This window comes from Serinus canaria, chromosome 5 (assembly GCF_022539315.1).
Source record: "Serinus canaria isolate serCan28SL12 chromosome 5, serCan2020, whole genome shotgun sequence".
Lineage (NCBI taxonomy): Eukaryota > Metazoa > Chordata > Aves > Passeriformes > Fringillidae > Serinus > Serinus canaria.
In genome coordinates this window covers 35,292,962-35,315,910 of record NC_066319.1, presented here as the reverse complement: position 1 = coordinate 35,315,910, position 22,949 = coordinate 35,292,962, and the positions used below count along the sequence as shown (strand labels likewise).

The following is a 22,949-nucleotide window of genomic DNA, read 5'->3' as shown; positions in this document are numbered from 1 at the left end:
TGTATACCTGCTTTTCATATATCCTGCACTTGCCAGAGCTAGAAAGAGCCATGTTATCAAGAGATTATATATGAGGTGATTCATGGTAAAGAGAGGACCTAAATGCCTAAGATTTGTGCAAGGTGCAAAATTTGAGGTGCAGAAAATTTGCAAGCAGGATTAGAGACACTGGTCTGAGTTTCCTTGTAAGACTGAGAAAGACATATTGCCAATGACAAAGGAAGTCATGCTCCTTTCTGTTATAAAATAGCCTGTGAGGAGAGAATTACCCAGGAAAGATCTTGTGGCAGGGAATGCTGCCAGTGCTCAGACGTGTGTCCTAACTAAAGCATGGCTGTAGGATGTAGCTCTTCCTGGAAGTTATCATGGTACAAAAAGGAATTTCAATTTATTTAGGACATCTTAATAAAATTAGAAATTAATAAAACTTTGTAAATTTAGATTGCACTAAGTGGGAAGGATGAGTTTTGAATTGTGTTAACTATTTCATGTAAAATTCCAAAGAGCTGCATGGGAGTTACAGTTCAGTTAAGTACCTAAATTCCTAACCTTTTCTAAATAAAGGAATCCTGATTTTATTTTTTTTTTTTTTCAAATGTTGATGTGATATGTCATCAGGACTGGGACTGCAAATCTGAGGCCCCCTGAGTCTGAGTACTGTTCAGGGAAATACAGCATAGAAAATCACAAAGTAGTTTCAGTTGGAAGGGACCTTTTAAAGATCGTAGAGTCCAGCCCTTTACAGTGCTTTTCATTAGTCTCACAAGAGAACAGAATTGATTTCCTGCAGGCCAAAATCTTGACTGACAGCCCTAAATCTGCAGCAGTCTTTCCCTCTGGAGTTTGGATAACTGATGGTAGCTGCAGCTCTCTTCACATTCTTTGTACTGCTTGGTCTGGCAGCGTAAAATTGAATCCTTGTCTGTGGCTTCACTTGCCTAGTTTTACAAACCAGAGCTTCAGCCCATGTCTGCTACCCTCTGCCATGCTGTTCCTCCTCCAGATTTGCCTTCTACTTGCAGCACAGTCCACATCCTTTCCACCCTGCCTCTGGATCTCACCAGGTCTCAATCCTTTTGTCTGTATCCCACCAATGTTTTTCCCAGATGGAAACTGTGCTCATCAATGCTTGCTGGCACATAAACATTGTATCTTTAAAAAATATTTTCTATGCTCCCTGAGTGTAATGGGAGTGTATGAAGGGTGCAAGTGACATGGCATCACCACTCCTGTGAAATGGAAATATGTGGGGACTTAGCTCTGCAACTTTCAGTGTCCCAGGGATGCAAACCTGCTTTTTGTCTCATGAATGAATGTGAGTTAAAGCTGCCTGCTTCTTTGCAACAGTAAAAGCAAAGTAGGAGAGAAAATGTGATCCTATCAGCCAGCTCACAATTTATATTCAGATGATTTAGCTAGCATCTTACCTAATATGAACAATGACTAAAACTTCAATGTTGACTCATTGAAATGAAAATATTTGTAAAAATAATGTCCTTATTATTTGAGAATGATTTGGAATTTAAGATCATAGAGTTTGGAAGCATCACATACAGCTTACTCAGGCTAAACTATATGAGGTTCATAATAAAAAGACTTCTGTGTTATATTAAAACAGACAGCAGCACTCCCAGTTTTCTTGCAATATGTATTTCTATAAAAAGTTTATAAACTAAATTAATTGAATTTTTGCACAAAGTTGATGTAGCATATGAATTTATACAGCAAAAGCTTAATACTCTGACCTTTAAACATGTAACAAAATTAAGGATAACAATTGCTAGAAAAATACAAGGCATCTTTGCCATTTAAAGTAATATATAGCCAGTTATAAGTTATTAAAAAGTGCACAGCAAAAGCCCAATGAATACAATCCTTTCTGTGCCACTCCATAACTACTAGAAATTTTACAATCAGTAGTGGGGGAGAGGAAAAAAGGAAAACCCTAGATTGATAGGGAAAGTGCTGTTTTGTTTTCTACTATACACTTTATTTGCAAATGCCTTTATTTTCTAAAGAATATTTGGAGTATGTTATTCACACCAGGACTGTGGAATAACTTGGTGAATATCACATCATTTTAACCACATATGTGTGCATATAAATATATCAACATGACTAGGTATGTAATCAAATGAAAGCCTTTTTCAGGAAAACTATTCTTTTATCTTCAGAAAACCTCACACATCTATAAAGGTTGTTATGAATTGTCATTCTCTGACCTACTAAATCCAACTTTATGTGTCTGCCTACTCTTTTCTGACCATGTCATCTGATATAAATCCGTTAGGTTTAAAGTTTTGAGATACCTCTGGACTTGAATTTGAATGTTTTCAGTTCCCACTGTGTGGTCTCATTGAATCTCTTGGCCCAAGATTCCTGTCTCTAACTGTCTGGCCAATAACAACTTCGTCAAATCAAGACAGTACAAGGCAGCAGACAGGAAATATCCGGTTGTCAGTTGTATTTGGAATATCACTGTTGACTTCAGTGGTGCAGAAAGCAGCAGTAGTAGTTAATATATTAGGATCCAGATTCTCAAAGAACTACTGTGCCTTAAATACCTTTAAAAGTCTGTGCCAAAAGAACCAACCAAATAGATCTGCAGAAATCTGAGGGTAGAAGGTAAATGGCTTTTGGTATAAAATTTGCCAACCAGATCCAACAAAACCCAAACTAGTAAAAAAAGACTCTTTCAGCTACAATCTGTCATATTTTTTCTTAAGCTGCCTGGCAATAATGGATGGTGCACAACAGGAGCACTGAAAGTACTTTGTGTTATCAGCAGAACTCTTCCCAAAGATACAGAATTGTAAGCTACAGAAAGCTTATAGAAGGTAGAACCTTAAAGATTTTTTTTTTTTTTAACTTCTAAGAAGGTATTTAACAAGTGCCAGAAAAAATGTCAGAGCTGTATTATTTCCTCTCAGTATCTGCTATTCTTAAGTGCATGATATGCAAAGCTTTGAACTTCAGGATGCTATATGCTTGTTGAAAATATTACCTGTTGGCCAAATTCTGCACTTCAGGATCAAGTACAACTTCTAACAAGCTCACAGAAATCTTTGACTGATTACAGAAACAAAAGTAGCCCTTCTTCTTCCTCTGTATTGTGATAGCATATATAAGAATAAAACATCTGTACTTTAGAGGGACCATTTCAATTTCACGATTTTTAGTTTCAAATAGTAATAGTGAACAGCAGATTTTTTTATTGTTTAGAGTCCAAAAAGTCTTTACAGATGCCTCTAATAATATCAGGAACCATCTGCTCCAATCCTGTGAACTCCCTGGTGAAGAAAGTATGAGATTCTCTTGGTTCAGAAGCCATGTCTTTCAGATCATCCAAAGGTGCCCAGGCAACACCAACAGAGAAGACTGTTATTCCTACAAAAAGGAAATAAAAAAAAAGATCATTTTGCCTGCAGCTACAAAAAACCCAGCCATTTCTACATTAATGAATCAATGTGGATTTGGAAAGCATGTTTCAACACCTGCAGTCTGTCAAAGATAATTAGATTTTGCCACTAAATACCAGGAATTAGATTTGTCTCAGGAAAAATCCTGAAGGAAATATGAGGTGTCCTAAGAGCTAATGTCTGAGTTGCTCTTGTAGTGTAGCAGTTACAGTGTCAGTCTTGAAAAGTAAATAACACTGTGTAAAATTATTTTGAAAGTAAGTTTGGTTCCTTGTGTATACTTAGTGTCTTTACATGCTCATACTTCAAGCATCATCAATGAGCTTTTTGGCCACAACTGCTTATTCCCTTCCTAGATGATGATGGAGCTACTTGGTTCATTAATGGCTCTACTGTTTGGGAATGAGACTGGGTATATGTTGATCCCTAAGGTGCCATAAGTGAGTCTCATCATACCTGGCTCTGTATTAGTGGTTGCTGGGGTTTTTATCACCCCAATGGGAAACAGTTCCTAGGGGGAACATGACATTTTGCTGAATTCAAAATACGATACTTTGCAAACTTTAAAACCTTAACATTTGCGGCGCAGCAGAAACAGGATGGATCAACTTCCACCGCTTTTCAAAATGATAATTTACCTGCTTTTTGTGCAGCTGCAGCAGGTCCTCTAACATCATCATAAGACTGACCATCAGTCAGAACAACGAGGAAATTCTTGTTAGGCCCATCTCTGACTGGCCCAAACACGTTCCTGGTGGTGAAGGAGATGGCATCGCCGGTAGCGGTGCCCCCGCTCATGTACCGGATGCTGCGGATGGCCGACAGCACCTTCTCCTTGGTGGCGAAGTCGGTGAAGCCGAACTCGGTTCTCTGGTCGTAGGTGAACTGCACGGCTGCCACCTTGGAGCCGATGTCAGAGATCTCAAAAGCTTTGGCCACGTTGCTCACGAACTCCAGCACGAGGCGGAAGTTGCTCTCTCCAATGCTGCTGGAACCGTCTATCAGGAAAGCAATGTTGACGGAGTTGTAGCAAGTCTTGCTGCACAACATCTGCTCGTGTGAGCACAGTTTTTGGACAAGAGGTTTTACATATTTGGTAGTACCAAACCAGGTGGGCATTTGGTAAGAGAAGAAGCCATTGTTTCGGCAAACAGCCTGTTTGAAAACAAAAAGGGAATGGGTGAATGCCAGCTGAGCAGTTCAATGGATAACACTCAGTCACCTATCATTTTTCTTCCAAAAGCAGGTTAGAAATGAAGCCTCATGGTGGGAGCTTAGGATGGGTTTTTGTGTGCTTGTCTTTAAAGAAATTGAAACAGCTGCACTTGAAGTCAATGTAAACAACAGAGCAGCTTATTTTATCCAGTAATAAAGCCAACCCTGCCCCCCAAGCTCTGAAGGTTTTCAAATAATTTAGCTTTATTCACAAGAAGTGCAACAACTGAAAATTGTAATTTTGTTTCGTGTGTGTGAACAAAGTCATGATACTAAATAGCCAAGGAATTGAAATTTCAGTATTTTTGCTTACACACTGAAAATTAACCTCTGTGTTTTCCCTTTGAACGTGGTGAGACCTTTGGATTTTTAATCTATAATGTGTCACAAACACAGAGAGTGTTGGGTAGAAATATAGCTCCAGGTCATTCAGAGTAAAATTTCTTTTCCCCCAGCTTCCATCAGATGCAGGTGAAGTACAAGATAACTGAAAAATGAGTTAAATTCAAAATCAGCTCTCCAACTAATCCAGCTAAGATCAAAATACAGAAGAAGAGGACAGGCCTCAGCCACTTAAGGTCATGTCTTTTTGTGGCTGTACAGGGACAGACAGTGATAGTACAAGGCAAAGAGATCTCCTAAAACAGGAGAGATCTAGAGTAGATATTAGAAGGAAATTCTTTACTGTGAGGATGGTGAGGCACTGGGAGAGTTTACTCACAATAGTGGATGCCTCTTCCCCAGAAATGTTCAAGGCCAGGCCTGAGCTACCTGATCTATTGGGTGGCATCCCTGTCCATGGCAAGGGGGTGGGAACTAGATGGCCTTTAAGGCTCTGTCCGAGCCAAACCACTCTATGGTGCTTCTGCCTGCAATACCTCTGGGGTCAGCTGCTAGATATCTTGTCCCTAGAAAAAGCAGAGCTTCATTCTGTTCATGCCATTTCTGCTGAAATTAGACACCTACAACCTCCCTGTGGACAATGACTGGTTTTCTCACTGCAGAGAAAGTGAAGACAGACTGATCAGAAAGCTCATGTGAGAGTAGGTGATTGGTGTTTGAATTCCTGCTCAACTCAAAAGGAACAAGATCCAAAACTCTGCTTACAAGATCAAAGTCTTGTACACAGACTTGCCAGGATGTGTTTTTCCATATTTTCTGTCCTCTTAGTAGTGAAAGTAAGTAAATAATTATCAACAGGGCTGGTAAGAAATAAGCACCTCCCTGTCTGCCCTTCCAGGAGAGAGAATGTATCACATCAGCATGTCATTGCTTTGGCACATTCAGCCATGCCTGAGATGGGGGAATTTCCTTCACTGAGAGTCTTCGTGCAATTATAAATTCCAGGAGCTACAACTTGGCCAAGCTTCTGAACTGGGAAAACAATGGTACCTTTGTGTAGCCCTTTTAGCAAGAAACAATCTCCAGTGTTTCTTTCACCTTCCTTCTGCTTGTGTTTTAAATCACTTATGAGCAAGTATAATTTAATCATCTGGCTTGAGAGAATATTTTTATGTCTATATATCTATATGAGTTATTATATATACATATATTAGTTCATTAGAATTTTACTGTAAATTCTCCAGAATTATATTAATGACTGGAAACCAAATAATGACATTTTTTTCTTACTTTGTCCACAAAGCCAATGTCTTGTACCATTCCCAGCTCCTCTGTTGTGGGTTTTGCTACAGACACAATGAACACGTTGACTCCAAATTCTCTGGCCACTATGCCAGCTTCTTCTAGGTCATCTGAGGGCCAGCCATCCAGAAACACTACAATGATCTTGGGAATTCCCTTCCGTGCTCCATTTTCCAAAGAGAAGAATTTCTGAGCTGTGTACTTCAAAGCTTTGCCTTGTTTTGAACAGGAAAAGAACATGAAGAAATAATGTATACAGTGATGGTACATTCTGGGATCAGCTTCCCATCTGAAATTGTGCAGGATTTATGTTATAACTACAGGACTAAACCAGTGTAGCACTGAATTGGTGCCCCAGGAAATCTGATAATAAAGAGGCTTGGGCAGCCTCTAAGTTAAAAACTAATGACATCAAATCAACATCCCTCTCCCACCAAAAAAACCCCACAGATAAAGCTGAGGTGGAATTCCCTGAGATGTTTTTTTGCTCGTGGGTCTAGTTTCCTACTAGGAAGTAGGTATATTAGTACCTGCCAAATGGATTGGAAGGAAGAAAGTCCAGGATCTCCCTAAATTTAGCTTGTGAAATGCAACATAATTAGATGCTTAGTTTCAATGTCTGGCTAGTTTTGTCTCTGATAATTAATTTTCTTCAGATTAGCTAGTAGGGACTGAGTTTTGGATTTGTGTGGGAAACTGTGTTGCCAGAAGGGGGATGTTTTTGTTATTGGTGAGCAGCTCTTGCACAGTGCCAAGGGCTTTCCTGCCTCTTGTGCCACCCTGCCAGTGAGAAGGCTGGGGATGCATAGCCAGGAGAGCTGACCCCAAGCTGGCCACAGGGATATTCCAGACCATGTAGAGTCATGGGCAGCATGTAAAGCTGTGGGAAGGAGAATGAAGGAGAGGAGACATTTAGAGTGTTGGCATGAACTGTTAGGTGAGCTGGAGCCCTGCTTTCATGGGAATGGCTGAACACCTACTTACCCATGGGACATGGTAAATGATTTCCTTGCTTTGCTGTGCTTATGTGAGTGGCTTTTGGTTTCCCTAATAAATTGTCTACCGGTCTACAAATTTTCTCATTTTCCTCTTCCCAATTCTCCGCCCATCCCACTAGGGGAAAGTGAGCCAGCAGCTCCATGGGCCTTGGTTGCTGGCTGGGGCTAAACTACGATGTCCTCTCACTCCTTACTCCCAGTATAACTCTTCAATTAGCCATCCAACAAGAAAGAAACACTCAGCCTTTTATGAATTTGTCTCAAGATATCATTCTGTTACTACTGAAAAGTCAATTACTGTTAAAACACAGGAAGCATTTATACAAGTATAAACACTTGTACTCTAATTAAATGTGTAATAAGCATGCCTAACTTCTAGAAATTAAATGTGAGATGTGACAGTGTTCTAGTGGAAAAATCACTGAACCTGATTAAGGCAAGTGTGGCATCTAAAACACTTCCTGACCTATGTGAGTTATAGGAACTTCAACATTTACACACACACTTACACATATATATAAAATACATAAAGAAGTAATTTCTGTTTTAGGGGGAATATGAGCTCACCTGTATTAGAATTGCCTCCTCTGAAGCCTAATTCCTTTATAGCAAACAAAACTTCTTTTGTAGCAGTAAAGTTTTTCAGATAGAATTCAATTTTTGGATGTTCACTGTGGAAAAACAAAACAGAGTAATAAGGTTCACTTTTCATACTGACATTAGCAGGCTAAAACACGCTTGGAATAGTTTTGCTCATGATAATATATATTCTTCTCTGGATTTCAATACTAAAATCTAAGTATGTTTCTTGCTTAGTTAGTCTTGCAGTCCTTAGGAAGAGCAATTATCTACCTGAATGGATAAATTAAGGACAGCCTGATTCTCATGCTTATCAAACAGCTGAAAACACATAAAGAAAAAAATTGAACATGCCAGACATTAAACTAAATGCATCTGTGTTATTAAAGATGGGCAGATTTTCTACTATCTGTATGACAAACACCTTCCTTATAAAAAATTCCTGCAAAGTGCAGTTTGAGTGTCTTGATTTGAGAAGTTCAAGGTATGTTAACCACTAAGAAATTAAAGACTGTCAGTATTCTGTCTCCAGATTTCATTTTTAATTTGCAGTAGAAAGCAAAAACAAGTGACCACTTACAATTTGAAAAATATCAGCTGTAATATTTTATCAATTGGTAAGAGCAGGTTTTGGTTTTGTACATGTACATAGCCATTAGGGACTATTCTTTCCCTATAACTTTTAGAAACTGGCATCTCTCCTTTGCAGGGTATTTTCTGCTGTTCTACTAAGGTGAGATGCAAGGCTACAGCAGAGGGGCTGTGAAACACCCAGCTTCTCTCTAGTCAAATATCAAAGACAGGAAATGTTCAAATTTGTCATGTCCTCTCACATACACATCTCAGTATAGCACAGAGCAAACAGTGCTACAGCTCAAGAGCTCCTTTCCCTTGCTATTCATCAGCCATTATTGAGTGATACTGTTCTGCAAAAGGAAAAGTGATATGTTAATTGGTTTTTTCTTATCAATCACTCCATTAGATTTTGTGTAGATCTGCTCTTACCTGGCCTGTACGACCCCAACATGAGGCCCTTCTGTTCCAATTCCCAACATTACAGCCACTTTTCCAACAAAGTTTTTCTGCAAGTTAAACCTACGTTGGCCAATGTTGTAGCTTCCATCAATGAGAAAGGCAATATCAGCTTTACAGTCTGTGAACATCCAAAATAATTATACTTATTAACACCAAATAAATGTTAGGACTCTGCTTTGCCAAAGTTAAATCTGTGTGTTCTTACCTTTGTTTCCAGCCTTTTTATCAAGGGTCTTCTTAGGTCTTTTACCTTCAGTGAAAAAAACAGCACAGATCATTTAAGAACAGGAGATGAATGGACTGAGGTAAACCAGAAAAAGCTCTGACTCCAGAAATTACAGTGCAATCTATCTGCAGTAGGAATTGTCAACCATTTTAACAATTAAACTTGTGCTACTACTGCTTTGCTCCTTGGACAATATTCTTCTTCAAATGAAACAGCTGAACCTTCCTTTCTACACCTGTCTGACTGATTACTGAGTTGTACAAAGCCAGGTGGATTTCTGTACCTCACCTTCCCAAGTGCTACTCTTTCTCAGTTAGCAACCCTGCTGCACAATGAATTTTTAATGGCTTGGAAGCCAACCATGACTTAAACTGGAAACCAGGTGGTCTATTCACAAACAACATCAAAGTCCAGTATTTGTACAGCACTAACCTTCATAAAAAGGGTTTAATGCAGCATTTTCTGTGGTGAAATTCACATAACAACTAAATTTCTGCTATGCATGTCCTGACAGCACTCAGCTGTTCAGCAGCTCTGTAAGAAGGAATGCATTAACTCTGTCTTCTCCATTGCTTAAAAAGAATAAACATCACATGAGCTCATGAACTCTTACCTTCCTCTGTGTTATCTCTATTACTTTAAAAAAAAAAAAAAAGGAATGATTTTTGAATTTTCATGAACATTAGTGAGATCAGAATCAATCTCCAAGATTACATACGATTCCTCTTTTTTTATGGTGAAAGAGACACTGTAAAACCAGATACTGCAGCTGTTTGCAGAATTAAATGAGTCTCATGAACACACTCTCTTAGCCAGGGAGTGTGCAGGGCATCCCCTCTGGAGGGACGGGCTCCCCTTGCTGAGGATCACACACCTGTAGAAGGACGCGCTGTCGACACCGCTCGTCCGACTGCTTCAAGGGCTGTGCTCTTGGTACCTGCTAAAATGAGAATACTTGCAGTGGATTTTAGTGGATTTAGATGAAGTTACAAGTGCTTGAAGAATTACTGTAATTTCTTTGTCATCTGCTGTCACGGACATGTTCTATGAAAAATCCTTTCCTTAAGATTTTTTCCTCCTGAGAAGCTGAGAGGCCTCAAGAACAAAATACAAACAATTCTTATCTGCTGCTGTGGAATGCAACAGGTGGATCTGTGATTGGTCTCATCTGGTTGTTTCTAATTAATGGACAATCGCAGTCCAGCTGCCCAGACTGTCTCGGTCAGAGACAAGTCTTTGTTATCTATTCTTTTTCTATTCTTAGCTAAGCCTTCTAATGAAATCCTTTCTTCTATTCTTTTAGTATAGTTTTAACATAATATATATCATAAAATAATAAACCAAGCCTTCTGAACATAAAGTCAACTTTCTCGTCTCTTCCCTCATCCTAAGACCCCTGTGAACAATGGATCAATCTGCCATTAGCTACTCTGGGAGTAGGACACGAGCCTAGACAAACCTTTGGTGTAATCCTGTATTGCAGTCCTTGTTTTACAGCTAATTAATGTTTGCATTTGAAACAACAGCAGCTGATGAGTAATTACAGCATATATATCTGATGAGAGGTTTTGAGCTGTAGTAGCCATTATTTCCAGCAGATAGAGAGAGGACTTGATCTGGAGATCTGGATTTCACCTTCACTCTCACCAAGAGCCCCTCTAAGTTCTTAGCTAGCAACTTGCAATGAGCACTACACAAGGAATACTAGTATCTTAGAGTAGGCTGAATTTTAGCTGTGTAAACAGAAGAACACATTGCAGAGATCTGCATCACAAATCTTCTATGTGAGCAAACACCCCCTTCAATATTTTTGAAACCACAACCAACATGTTTCTGCACATTATTTTATGAGGGTGGTTTAGCCTCACCTGAGAGGCAAGGCATAACAACTGGTTTGCAATTAATAATTAACAACTACCTCAATAATGGGGACACAAACTTCTGGACTAAACCACTACATTGCACTGTAGCTTAATGACCACATCACATGTAAGTTGATGTTATTACTAATTATTACTATTTTTGGAGGGTCAGTTTTCTCTTTACATGGAATGCTGCACAAGGTATTTGAAGGGCCTGACAAAGTGCTGTTGCCTGCACAAATGCAGGCAGAGAGAGAGAAGGGATAAAACTAAATGCCTGGAAGTGGCAGGAGAACTGGACTGCAGTGGCAGGATCAAAGCACTGACTTTGATCAGCTTGAACTGTCATGGAACTGTCAACTGCCTGCTATCATGTCATTATATTCCAAATAACTGGCCCATCTTTATGTATCAGCTTCTGCTACAGACTAGCTACTCTAGCTGGAATAGTTTTTCTTTAGGTAACTGAGGAAAAACCAAGTTAAAATAATGAATTAGAAGTGAAAACTTCTGTTGCTAAACAATCACTGTCTTTATGCAAGCAGAAAGCACTGAGGAAGTGTCCCATGGCTCTGCCAGAGCTTCAAATATAGTTTGCAAAACAGTAAGTGTGATCCACCTACCAGCCACTGAGAAAGATGAAGCCCATCTAGAGAGCACTTGAGACTGGATCCCATTAGCATTTACAGCAGGGTAGTTTTCCTGTCCTGGGAGAGTCTGTACCCTTACAGCTCCTCCTGTGTTGGTAATCACCCCACTAAGGTTGAAAAAGAGTTGGGATAAATCAGACACTTTAGTCACAAGAAAATGCAATGCAGGTAATACCATCATTAGAATTTTTGTCACCAAGCTTCTCAAAAAGGTTCAATAGAGGCAGGCAGCTGTGTTCAGGCTAAAACAATCTGTAAAGACTTTAGAGGAAACTATTGCTCAGAGCATCACGCAGATTTATTTCAAAAAGGAATATTTTATAGAGTATATAGACAAAGGAGCTTTAGTAAAGTTACCCTAAATTAATTTAAAATCAAATTATAAAGTTAGCAAATACAAACAGCACTTTATAGTTCTTCAAAAAACTAGTGAGATAAAAATCAGATGAGCGCCATTAACTGGTTAGTTTTAAATGACAGGAAAATTCAGTAAGTCAAAATTATCTTTGAGGAAAATGACACATAAATATACTTAGAACATTTCAATCTACTTAGAATATAAATTTCTTCTCCAGTACCTGTTTCTCTAAGGCATTCAAGCCTTCACAAGTGTCTCAGTCCTAATGTATAAGGAAAGGTGTCAAACAGAATGTGTTTAATTGGAACAGTAACTATTTTAAGCTTGTACTTGCAAATTTAGTGAAGACACTTTGGGTTTACCTCAGCAAACCTGATCCATACCCACATTAGCTCCTAAGAAGAGCTCAGGACCTCTTCCCATTTTCTTGGTTGCACACTCACAACAATAATAATTAATTAAATTTATTGAAAATTCTAGAGGAAAATAAAAATCTACCTAGTCTCCACTAGGAGAATTTGGAAGCTTTGCAGTGAAGATGGAGTAGATTTATTTGCTCCTTATCTACTTGCTGAAAATACATGATTCTGTATTTGAGCACAAGTCAAAGTTCCCTGGTGCCTTCTGAAGATAAACACTTCCCATACAACAGCTCTGCTGATATCATATGTGGATGTAACATGACCTGTAGCCTTGTGAGAGTGACTCCTTCTTTCTTGCCATTTTGTTCTGTAGGTGAGTTAACAATGTAAGGTCATCTTCTGCAACCTGATCAGTTTTACCTGGGATGTTTCTTCAGGTAGGGCTACTCAGAGTGTATGTTTGTATCTGCTGATGTGGAGCAAACCATATACTGCCAGTTCACCTTTGTGTTCTGAACCAGACTGGCAAATTCCTTTCTGCAATGATTTATGATTGACTTTTTAAACAAGATTCATCCTCTGTGGGTCTGCAATGGTTTTCAAAGAGTGAAGAAGTGCCTCTGCATTCCTCAGAACGACTTATGTCACTGCAATCTGCTTTGCTTTTCACTGCTGTGCTTTGCTCCTGTGTGACTGACTTGCATGCCATGGCTGCTTTGAATAAACTGGAGCTCAGCAGATTTTCCAGAACAGCTTTCACTTCCCTGCTCATTATGTTATATGCTTCTGCCAGTACTGCTTAACAGGGGCTTTATGCAAAAGCTGACAGTCCATTCTCTTGCCTAGCTTGTTAATAACAACCTGTAATTTATACCTAAATGGTATTTTTCACTCAAAAATGGACACAAACAGAAAAGCAGACACACACAAGGCAGTAATCCTGTACCTCACTGCACAACATCTTGTGAAAGGAAGTGTACCAGCCAAGGGTAGCAGAAAGATCTTATAAAATACAGGACTAAAACACACTTAAAAATCAGCTAAAACATACTTAAAAATCTGAACTGATGTGAGACAAAAACCTTGCATTTAATGTGGTGCTTTAAGATCCCCATGCACTTCCTCAGAGTGCAAGAACTGTTTCTTTGCACTACTGGAGAAAGAGATAGAAACACTTCCATATTGGGCTAGGTCTCCATTTAGTGGAATTGGCACTGGAACACAACTGTAAAAGCTGAGAACCCAGTCCTTCATTTGACCTTCTGATTATTAATCCAATTAATCACTCAGTGGTAGATTTAACTCAGTTCTTCATGCCTACACAGTGTCACAGCCTGGTAGGAGGTTCTCTATTCTTCCCTCAACAAATAAATCTTTTATCCTTCTGCCTAGAAAAAGAATAATATTAAATAAATATTTTGTTTCCTGAGAGAAATTACACATAAAATGAGAGAAAAAGCCAAATATAACAGCTAAAGCAAGCAGAAAGACTATTCATCTGTAGTACACAGAATTATTTGTAGCTGATTTCTGCTAAATTATTTTCATGTATTACATAGTATTTTCTTAATAACTGCCTCAAGGTAATGGAACTACTCCTAGGACTAAGCACTATTTGATTTATACAAAATTAAGGACTCCAGCTTCAGTGCAGACCCAGCATGCAAACTGAAGTGTATGTGGAAGAGAGCCATGCTCACACAACTCTTGCAGTCTAAGAAACTGCATGAGCCCTGCTCCCAGGACTGATGACTCCTGACAGGCTGGTGGTTGTCTGACCCATGGCAGGTGACACAGGGCCAGGACCCAACAGTGCTGAAGGCACAGAGCTACCTGCACTCACCAGGCACTGAAATGGAGGCTACACCTGGTTTGAAACAAGGTATTTGGAAGAAACTTACAGAATTTTCAAAGCACAGATCTACCTATGTCACAATAATGGCAAACTCCAATCACCTATTGGGAATGTCTTCTTGAAGTTTCTTTCATGCCAATATGGATGTTAGACATTGCAACACAGGGCAAGAGGGACCAAGTATCTTCTGTGTTTTTGTTGGATTTTGCAGCCTGCACTGAAATTAGCTGAGAACTGAACAGCCATTGTCTCTTCTCCATTCATCAATCCTTTTTTACCAGGACTAGTTATGGCTGTTAACAGTTGCAGCAAAGCTACCAAAATATTCTCATGTAGCAACCTCTGTTCTGAGAGTGAAAAGCCAGCAGAAATAATAGCCCCCGACTTAAAGGCAGTCTTCAGAAACAGCACTTTTCCTAAACAAATAATTCTTCACCTTTAGTCTGCTTTTTCAAAACCCCTTACTACAGTCTAGCACACTCAAAGACTTGAAGAAAACGAACTTAAATCCAGTCTGGAAGACAGATCACAAAGGTGAGTATATTTTAATCTCTTTATCACTATTAGATAAATAATGAGCCCTACCTCATTATTCTCACAATGTCTATGGAGAGAGACTGTTAGATGCAGGATGTACAAAAAGGGTTGCATATTTCACAAGAAGTACAACTTATATTGACTCTTACTATGGAAAAACATGGATTTTTCTCCAGCCTCCTGTTTCTGGAGGCTGGAGAACAGTAGTACACATGGCTTATAAGGTACAAACTTTGGTGAAGAGCTAAGTGATACATCATAAAAGAAAGCTTGTGCTGTATTATCTAGGGAAGACTATGCAAATAATGGAAAGAAAGATGTCTCTGCCCTTTCTTGTACCTCCTCCTTTTGTAGAAGTATTTCCCAGCTGTGACAGAACTGAGCCCCAGCAGCTTTTGGGGTGGGACTTTGCACACAGTCAGTCAGCCTGGCATGGGAGGTCCAAGAATGATGCCTGGTTGAACTGGTCAGGAACTTCTGTGTCTTTTCAAAATATTTAAGTCTTCAATCTCTTTAGAAAAAGGTCTTGACAGCAAGAGCTTTTTTCTCTTTAAAGACATCTTTGGCAAGAAATGGAATGTTAAAATAAATGGCAACATCACTAAATACGAACATTGCCTCAGGAAAAAAAAAGACAATGGAAAGAAATCTCAGTTTTCTTCAGTTCAAAAAAGGAAAATAATAAAAAAGTAAATCCAAAGTCACTACCTGCATGTGATCTAGACATTCTTCACAAACTTTTAAAAATACCTTAGCTAGAAAGAGTGAAAAATCAAAGAGTAATTTTTTTAAACACCCATGAAGACTCTTAAAACACACTAAATGGAGACCTTGATTCTTTTTACAGAAGCATCAGAAGGAAGCCTGTCTAACAATAAAACACACATGGAAACATGTAAATATGAGACAAACTCTTCAGCTTTAAAAACAAATAGAAACAGACCCCCATGATACCTCCCAAGCTCCTTCTAACTCCTCCTATGGTACCTTAGCACCTAGATTCTTTTACGGCATTTGAGAAGTTCCAGAGTTTGTACTCAAAACCCCTCCTAAAGCCATTTTTTAAAAAAAACAGTTCATTTTAGTTTACTTAGGAGTTTAAATACTGTACAAGAAGCCCAAATTTTGGAAATCTTATTAAAAGTTATAACATTTTAATTGACACTTTAAATAAGATTCTAGATAGTAATGACAGCCTCCTAAATATTACTTAAAATGCTTGGCATGGAGTTTTTTATGGCACTTAAAGTGTCAAGCAATGAATGCTACCTCAAGAAAGCTTTATTTTCTCATTTATCTTCTAGCCATTTATATTTCTGTAAAATTTTAGGTTTATAGTTGTGGGTATTTTAACATAAAAAATACTCTGATAGCTGCAGCATCACATCAATATGCTCTGAGAGAGCTTTCTTCTGTTGCTTGATGCTGGGAAAAATGGAAAACATTTTTCCACCACTTCTTTTAAACAGTTTGTTTGATGCAAGATTTTAAGAAAGAAAGTGAATCTGCTTTTATTCTTCAATTGGTTACTATTTATACTGTATCCTTCCATATCTACTAGTGACACAGGTGATTTTACAGTGAAAGACCTCCTGTGGAGAGTGCTGGGCCATGTCAGAGAAAGCTGACAAAGCAGCTTTCAGGAACACTCGAACACAACTCAGGTAACTTGCAAGCTGCACAGACGTTTTTTATTTTTCCTTGTTTTCTCTCCTCCCAGTGACATTCCCACTGAGTTAATAGGACCCAAATTCCAGAGAGATTTTTGCTATGATGGCATCAAAAGGCTGAGACTTGTAAGCGTGGCAGGGACTATATAAACTCCCTTAGCACATGGATTAGCAATGATCTGACTTACCTGTGTATGGCAGCTCCACAGACACTCGAGAGAGAGGCATAAACTCCATCCCCAAAGACATAAAATTGCCACAGAGGACAGTTTGCTGGGCAAAGGACATCTTCTGTCCCCTTTCTAAGGTCAAGTCCTCTTGTAAAGCACGTGATAACAGTAGAAGCTAAAGAGAAAAGAAGAACTTTTGACCTGAAAATCTTAAGGGTTTGTTGTCGGGATTTTTTTTTAATGTCTCTACAGTTTCCAAGTTTAAAGTAATATCTGAATTTGAGATCAGGTACATTGCCTATAAAGATGTCTTTGGAGCTTACAAATATACAGTTATGACAAGGAAGCACACACTTCAATATTACTTATGGGAAAAAAGTGGCAGGAAAAAAACTCCCATGAACAAACAACAATAAAATAATATCAAGGAACATTACACAAGGAAAAGTAATCCATATCTGTAAATTTACTGCAGAGACAGAAGGGCCAGGGGAAGACCTTTGAGGGCTGACAGACCACAGATGCAGGTGGCAGTTTCCAAGGAAGAAACTAAATCACTCTGACAACCCCACAGAAATCTCCAGCCATAAGAGATCTATGAATCACTTGGGAAATTCTGAATTTTCTCTCCAGTGGCATTCATGAGGCAAGTTGACAGCAGCATTTCTCTTAGCCTCTTGCAATAAATCCTACTGAGGCCAGTGTTAAAAAAAAAAAGGAACACACATCTTGTTGCTCCAGTAATACAGTAACATCCAGAACATTGGTACCAATTCTTTACAGTGAAGTTCACATCATAATCTTGGTGCAGATGACTGTCAGATTCATGCAGTGATACAAAAGTTATTTATTCAGCTGAGGCAGGTGCATTTTTTATGTAGAACTCTGCCTTTTTACAGAAGTTGCTCTCCAGGTTACCATCATTAAGCTTTCACTGTGCTTGCCTGTGTACAGTGAAGGCATGCAGACACAGATTAACATCAGCACACAATTTCACTTGGCAAACTGGTGCTTTTTCTTTTGAAAACATTGAGCTCTTTATCTTGCATGGTAACTACCATCCTCCTGCTACACAAGATACCACAGTCCCCTGCTCTGTTGCACAGCAAATTAGAGATCTGGCCTAGATCCTTATCAATTCAGCAGCACCAGTCCAACCCACGCCTGGCTGTTTATTCTGAAGTTCCTAAGGCACCTAGAAGGTGCAAGAACCTTCTCTAAATGCACCTGGAACACCACCTTTGCAGTGTTAAGATGAAAGCTGGCAGAGGCTGGCCAAGGTAGCAGTGCAAGTACCACAGCATTGTCTGCCAAGGACTGTGTTTCAGGGATCAGTGATCTGTCTCTCACCTACTTTTCTGCCCACTATTTTCATTCTTGTTGACTGAATGCATTTCCTGACCCCAACATATGCTGCTTATAAATGAAAGCACTTGGAGCAGATGCTGTTCTTCATCAGGGGATGGAAAAGATGATACCTCCAGCTAATCTCACTGACTTTAGAGCTGAAAAGCAGAGCAGTTGCAGCCAGAAATGGGAAGCATGTCTGTTCATTCTAACTGTGTAAACTGAACACACACATTCATCAACTATGCATGTAATTTTACTCTTAATTATATACAAGAGTCATTAATGCTATGTTAAAACAATGTTAAACTACCTAATCCTACCTTCCTGAAAAATTGTTGCTGCTATTTAGTACAAATATGGGACTAAAGACTAAGGTAGGTAGACTAGTTCTTGCTAGGTAGACTAAGTTGTCTATCTAGCAAGAACTAAAATGATTTAATCTGATTCTCAAGTATTCTAAGAAATAAAAAAGTTTCTTTTAGGACTTAGTCTTACCTACTCACATCCTAGCCATGATTAGTCTCATTGAATTGCCTTAAAAACAAAAGATGATAAAATCAAGCAGAATCAGTGCTTATACCTAGAAGCTCCATCATTTCACAGTCAAAAGTGCTCTATTATTGGTATGCTAAAAAATCCTGATTTGCTTTCCTCTTTGAGTCCCCTAATCCTTTCATGGAAGTTCTACAAGTGTGCTTGCTAATTAATGGGCACTGAACAAGCAGTATCCACCAGATGACACCTAGCAAGACATCAAAATCAGACAGCAGCTGCAAGGCTGGAAATCCTTGGAGGAGTAATTGCAATAAGCACCACTGGTAATCTCTGCTCTCACAGCACTGCTTGTGCCTCTCACCCTGCAACACTTTTCCAGCCTCTAAAAGTGCAAGACACCACAGGAAGTTTTAACTCCTGTCGCTTCTAATGTAATGTACTTGACTGAATTCCCTGGCTGGCTGTGCACACAGAGACAGTAATTAGATGTGTCTAGCTAACAAACCCTGTATTGCTTGGAGATCTGTATTTCCCTCATCACCAGGTACTTACTAATTACTATCATGTGGCAGGCTTTTGCACAGCACAGAAGATGGGGGGGAAAAAAAAATCTTTCTCTGTTTTCCCTGGCAATCAAAACACAGAAGTCCATTGTAGCCCAGCCGCAGGATTTTTCTGTACTGGCAGCCTAAAGACTGTCATGATCCTTGTCTCAGGCTTCCAAGGGAAGGGTGCACATTGCTGCTGTGTGAACTGAAGAGCTGACATGCTGGAGCTAGGGGATTTAGCAGTTCATACCTCAGCTGGATCAGCACTGAGGTAAAAAGACATTGAGGAAAATAATGCTGTTAATTAAAAGCAACAATTTCAGTTCAGTATTTTCCATAGGTGGATACAGTTTTCTCTAAGCTATACCTCAAAAACAGAGACTAACATTAGAAGTGTTTGATGAAATAGCAAAATGAAAACAAATCTTTTTGTTGACTACCAAAATTAAGACTTACAATATCAGCTCTGCAGTGTTTTTTGTTCTTCCCTGTTTGTTAATGCATCATCAGCTATCCAACCCACAAAACTTCAATAATTTCATTGCAAACGTGAAAATGTATTAATGAGGTCAGAATATATAAAATTGTTTTTTGACAGCTTACAGACTCATCATTCTCACAAATTTCATATGACTTTACTATAGAAATTGAAGAAGTGCTTGTTTTTGTTAGTCTATCCAAGATACTTCAACATGGCAAAAACTGCCAAAGAGCTGTATTTACATATAAAGTAACTGAGATAAAACCTGTATGTTTTAATCACTGTAACTGAAGAATGCAAGAGCAGTAGCAGTGGAGGAATTTCTTTCAATACATATGGGGTGCAATACTCTAAATCCAAGTATTTTTGGACAAAATGAATATAAGTTTACAATTTACAGGAAAGAATTCAGTTCTAGACTCCAACCATTCTGGACTGGTGAAGATGTGAGACCCATGCTCTGTTACATTCAGTTGGGCTTTTAGAACCACAATAAAACAACTATCACCCCATCTTGTTAAGACACACACCCTTCAAGCTTCACAGAAACACACTACATCAGAGTACCCTACAAAAGCAAGGCACAAACAAAATTAACTGTAATTCTTCCTGATTTAGGCTATATTTGAGGGTAGGGATGAATATCTTCCATCATTGTTGACCTAAAAAAGAAAAAAAAAGCAAAGACTCACTTATCTCATAAAACAACCACGTTTTCAATCATTCCATCAATTTCTATCTTTTTGGTGCCTCTTGCCATGTACTCTGATTTTGTCATGAATAGCTGTCTCTATAAAAATTGTGACTTAAAACAGTGGCTCCTGCTAAAAACTGAGTTATTCTAGAGGAATAAAACCCATAGGCAAAATCTGATCTTTTCTAATCTTGAATCTTTCATGCCTTGCTTCGTGGAAACAGTTTGTTTATGCAAAGGAAAAAAAGGAATCCTATGTACATTATAACAAAATTAAAAATAGAAGTTCCTACATGAAAAATAGCCCTATGAGTTGTAATAGAGAGAAGTACATCCCTATTATGCTTCCTATTCTTTTAGTATTTTTTTTTTCAAAATAGAAAGACTTTAGGCCCTTTTTTACTCTGATGCTTCAAACAAGCCTCTTTTTTCTATCTTATGCAAGGAGTATCAACAGTTGAAAAAAAAAAAAGACATACCAGTAAACCTACGTTTCATATTTTGGAAAACATGCTCACAGAGTGCATACTGATCGAGGTAAATCTTTAGTGCATATCCTGATCTGGACAGGGGCAATGGGACTTAGAGAAACCTGGTCAGGGCTATATAATTCATTTCAATCTGAGACCTGCCCCTTTTCCCACCAACGTAAGGCCACTTGCCATCACCTGGCAGCATTCACCCACAGCTTTGTGCGTGGCAACCAGAACTGCTGAACGTGGCAGCATTTGTATCCATTCCAGTGGGAGTATAAAGTTTTGAGATGCTCCGAGATCTCCACAAACACTATGAGCCTAAATACAGCAGATTCTTGAGGAAACTATTGCTCTTTCATTACTTTGTACAAGAGAATTTAGGTGCTTTTATAAATGCAAGTTTCTAGTTCAATAACCAAATTTTTGAATCTAGGCTGCTGAATCTAGGCTCAGAATAATGGTAAGAGGCAATATCTTACAAAAACTGTTCACATTAATGATATTTTAGCTGGTTCCAGATACCTTCAGGTTACAGTGGCTTCTCCAGCCCTGAAAGAAGCATCCCAGAAAATGTTCTTTTTTTTCCTGCCAGACTGTCAGCACTTCATCTATAATGCACCTGCAAAGTAAAAAAGGGAAGGGAACTGGGGGGTTAGAGTAGGTTTTCTATTGCTGTGCATTTTTTCCCTTTTTTAGCCATAGCAATTCTGTAACAGATAGCTTTTATCAGTTTAGCACAAAAGAAGTTTCTAAATCTTTGATTCAACACAAAATGAGCAGCAAATCTTGATTTCTAATAACTACGAAATCTTTAACAACCATTCAGAAAAGCTTGGGGTCACTCACCTTCTGCAGGCCAGGCCTGCATCTGGAAACATGTTCTTCTAGAGGCTCCTATCCTCCTTTGGTGGAAGGTTCCACTGAAAGGGGCAGACAAACTGCTTGCGTCCTTCTGTCACAAATTTCTCCAACTGCTTCCCGTGGTTCCTGGTTCCCATGGATTTATCCTGATTCTAGGAGAGCCTGCTCTCCAGCAGCAAGGATGCAGTCCAACACAGGATGGTACAACAGGCAGTCCCTGCCATAGACTGCTAGGCATCCTAAGCATGTCCTTTCGCTTTCCAGGTCGGAATAATGGCAGGACAACTTTAAAAAGTTTTTAATCAATTCCATGGTCTAAAATATGCCAGAGATCCTCAAATTGCCAAGCACTGCACGAGTGCCTCTATAACACACACAAACACACTCCCACTCACTCTTGCTACCGGCACTCCCCTCGATGGGGACACTTGTCACCAAGGCGCTGCTTCAGCCCGTGCCAGGAAGGAACTTTCACCCCCGTCTGGAAGCGTTCCCAGACACGCTCCGTGCCCCTCTGCAGTTTCCCGCTGGCCGGCTCCGCGCACCCTTCCCAGCGGCGGTGGCCTCGCGGCCCGTCCGCGCCCGGCGCGGGCTCCCGGCGCATCCCGGCGGGAGACGGCCGGGGAAGGGCCGAGCCGGTACCCGCGGCCGAGCGCCCCCCGGGCGGGGCGGGCCGGGCAGAGGCGCTCCGAGGGGGAACCCCCCGCAGGATGTGGACGGGGAACGGCGGCCAACTCACCCGAGCCGTCGCTGCCGCGCACCGGGCCGGAGAGCAGGAAGGCGCCTGCGAATAGACAGGGAATGGGTCGGGACGCTGCTCCGCGCCCGCCCCGCCGGGCCCGCCGCTGCCCGCGGTACCCACCAAGGAGCAGGGCCGAGAGCCACATGGCGGCACCGGGGCGCGCCCGCACCGACGGCAGCACAGAGCTGAGCTCAGGAGAGCGGCGGATAGCGGCGTGCCGGCCGGGTCACTGCCGTGCTGTGCCGTGCCGTGCCCTGCGCGCTGCGCCGCACCTCCGCCGAGCCGAACAGCCCTCGGCAGCCACCGCTCCCGCTTTAAACCTCCGGCGGACGCATGAGCACTGGGCGGGCGGAGGGAAGGAGGGCGCGGGCACGGGGCTGGGCAGCTCCGCCGCTGGGCCCGGCAGGTGCTGCCGTCCCTCCCCCGCCGCGCCCCCCGCCGGCTCCTTCCGCTGGGAGCGGCGGCCCGAAGCAGCCGGCTGCAGCAATTCGCCTCCTCTCTCGGTAACTCGCCCTCTCCGGACGGGCAGTGGCAGTGTGAGGAGTTCCCGTGCCCGCGGTGCCTTTGCGGTTTGCCTTCCCGCCCCTGCGCGCACACCCCTGGATATGCCCTCCACCCACGGTTCTCCAACACCTCACGGCAGGTGTCTTTACTCCGGATGCCTTGGGGAATGCGAGGGAGGTGTTAGCTACCTCGCCGCAACCTCTGCCCCTTGCTCGAAG

The 22,949-nt window shown here is 40.6% G+C and overlaps 1 protein-coding gene across 2 annotated transcripts; it reads right to left on the bottom strand.

Annotated features, from left to right (window-relative positions):
• Window positions 1-1,634: 1,634 nt before the first annotated feature.
• On the bottom strand, window positions 1,635-22,498 carry COCH (cochlin). Of its 2 annotated transcripts, none has more exons than XM_030240740.2 (11): window positions 22,348-22,498; window positions 22,225-22,269; window positions 16,599-16,755; window positions 11,602-11,735; window positions 9,991-10,056; window positions 9,096-9,140; window positions 8,861-9,008; window positions 7,844-7,947; window positions 6,267-6,493; window positions 4,058-4,574; window positions 1,635-3,387 (listed from the first exon to the last, which is right to left on the bottom strand). In XM_030240740.2, exons 1-11 carry the CDS (start codon window positions 22,370-22,372, stop codon window positions 3,212-3,214), a joined length of 1,644 nt encoding a protein of 547 aa, XP_030096600.1. In that variant the 5' UTR covers window positions 22,373-22,498; the 3' UTR covers window positions 1,635-3,211. The 2 variants fall into 2 exon arrangements, with proteins under 2 accessions (XP_030096600.1, XP_050830714.1); XM_050974757.1 differs by having other exon boundaries at window positions 9,991-10,053.
• Between the last annotated feature and the right edge of the window lie 451 nt (window positions 22,499-22,949).

Excerpts from the sequence above, each read along its gene's own strand:
- COCH (XM_030240740.2), bottom strand. The coding sequence starts at position 22,372 with ATGTGGCTCTCGGCCCTGCTCCTTG. Across the intron at positions 11,736-16,598 it reads TGTGGAGCTGCCATACACAG|TGGGGTGATTACCAACACAG; the intron begins GTAAGTCAGATC and ends TTTCAACCTTAG. Across the intron at positions 3,388-4,057 it reads TGCAGCTGCACAAAAAGCAG|GAATAACAGTCTTCTCTGTT; the intron begins GTAAATTATCAT and ends TCCTTTTTGTAG.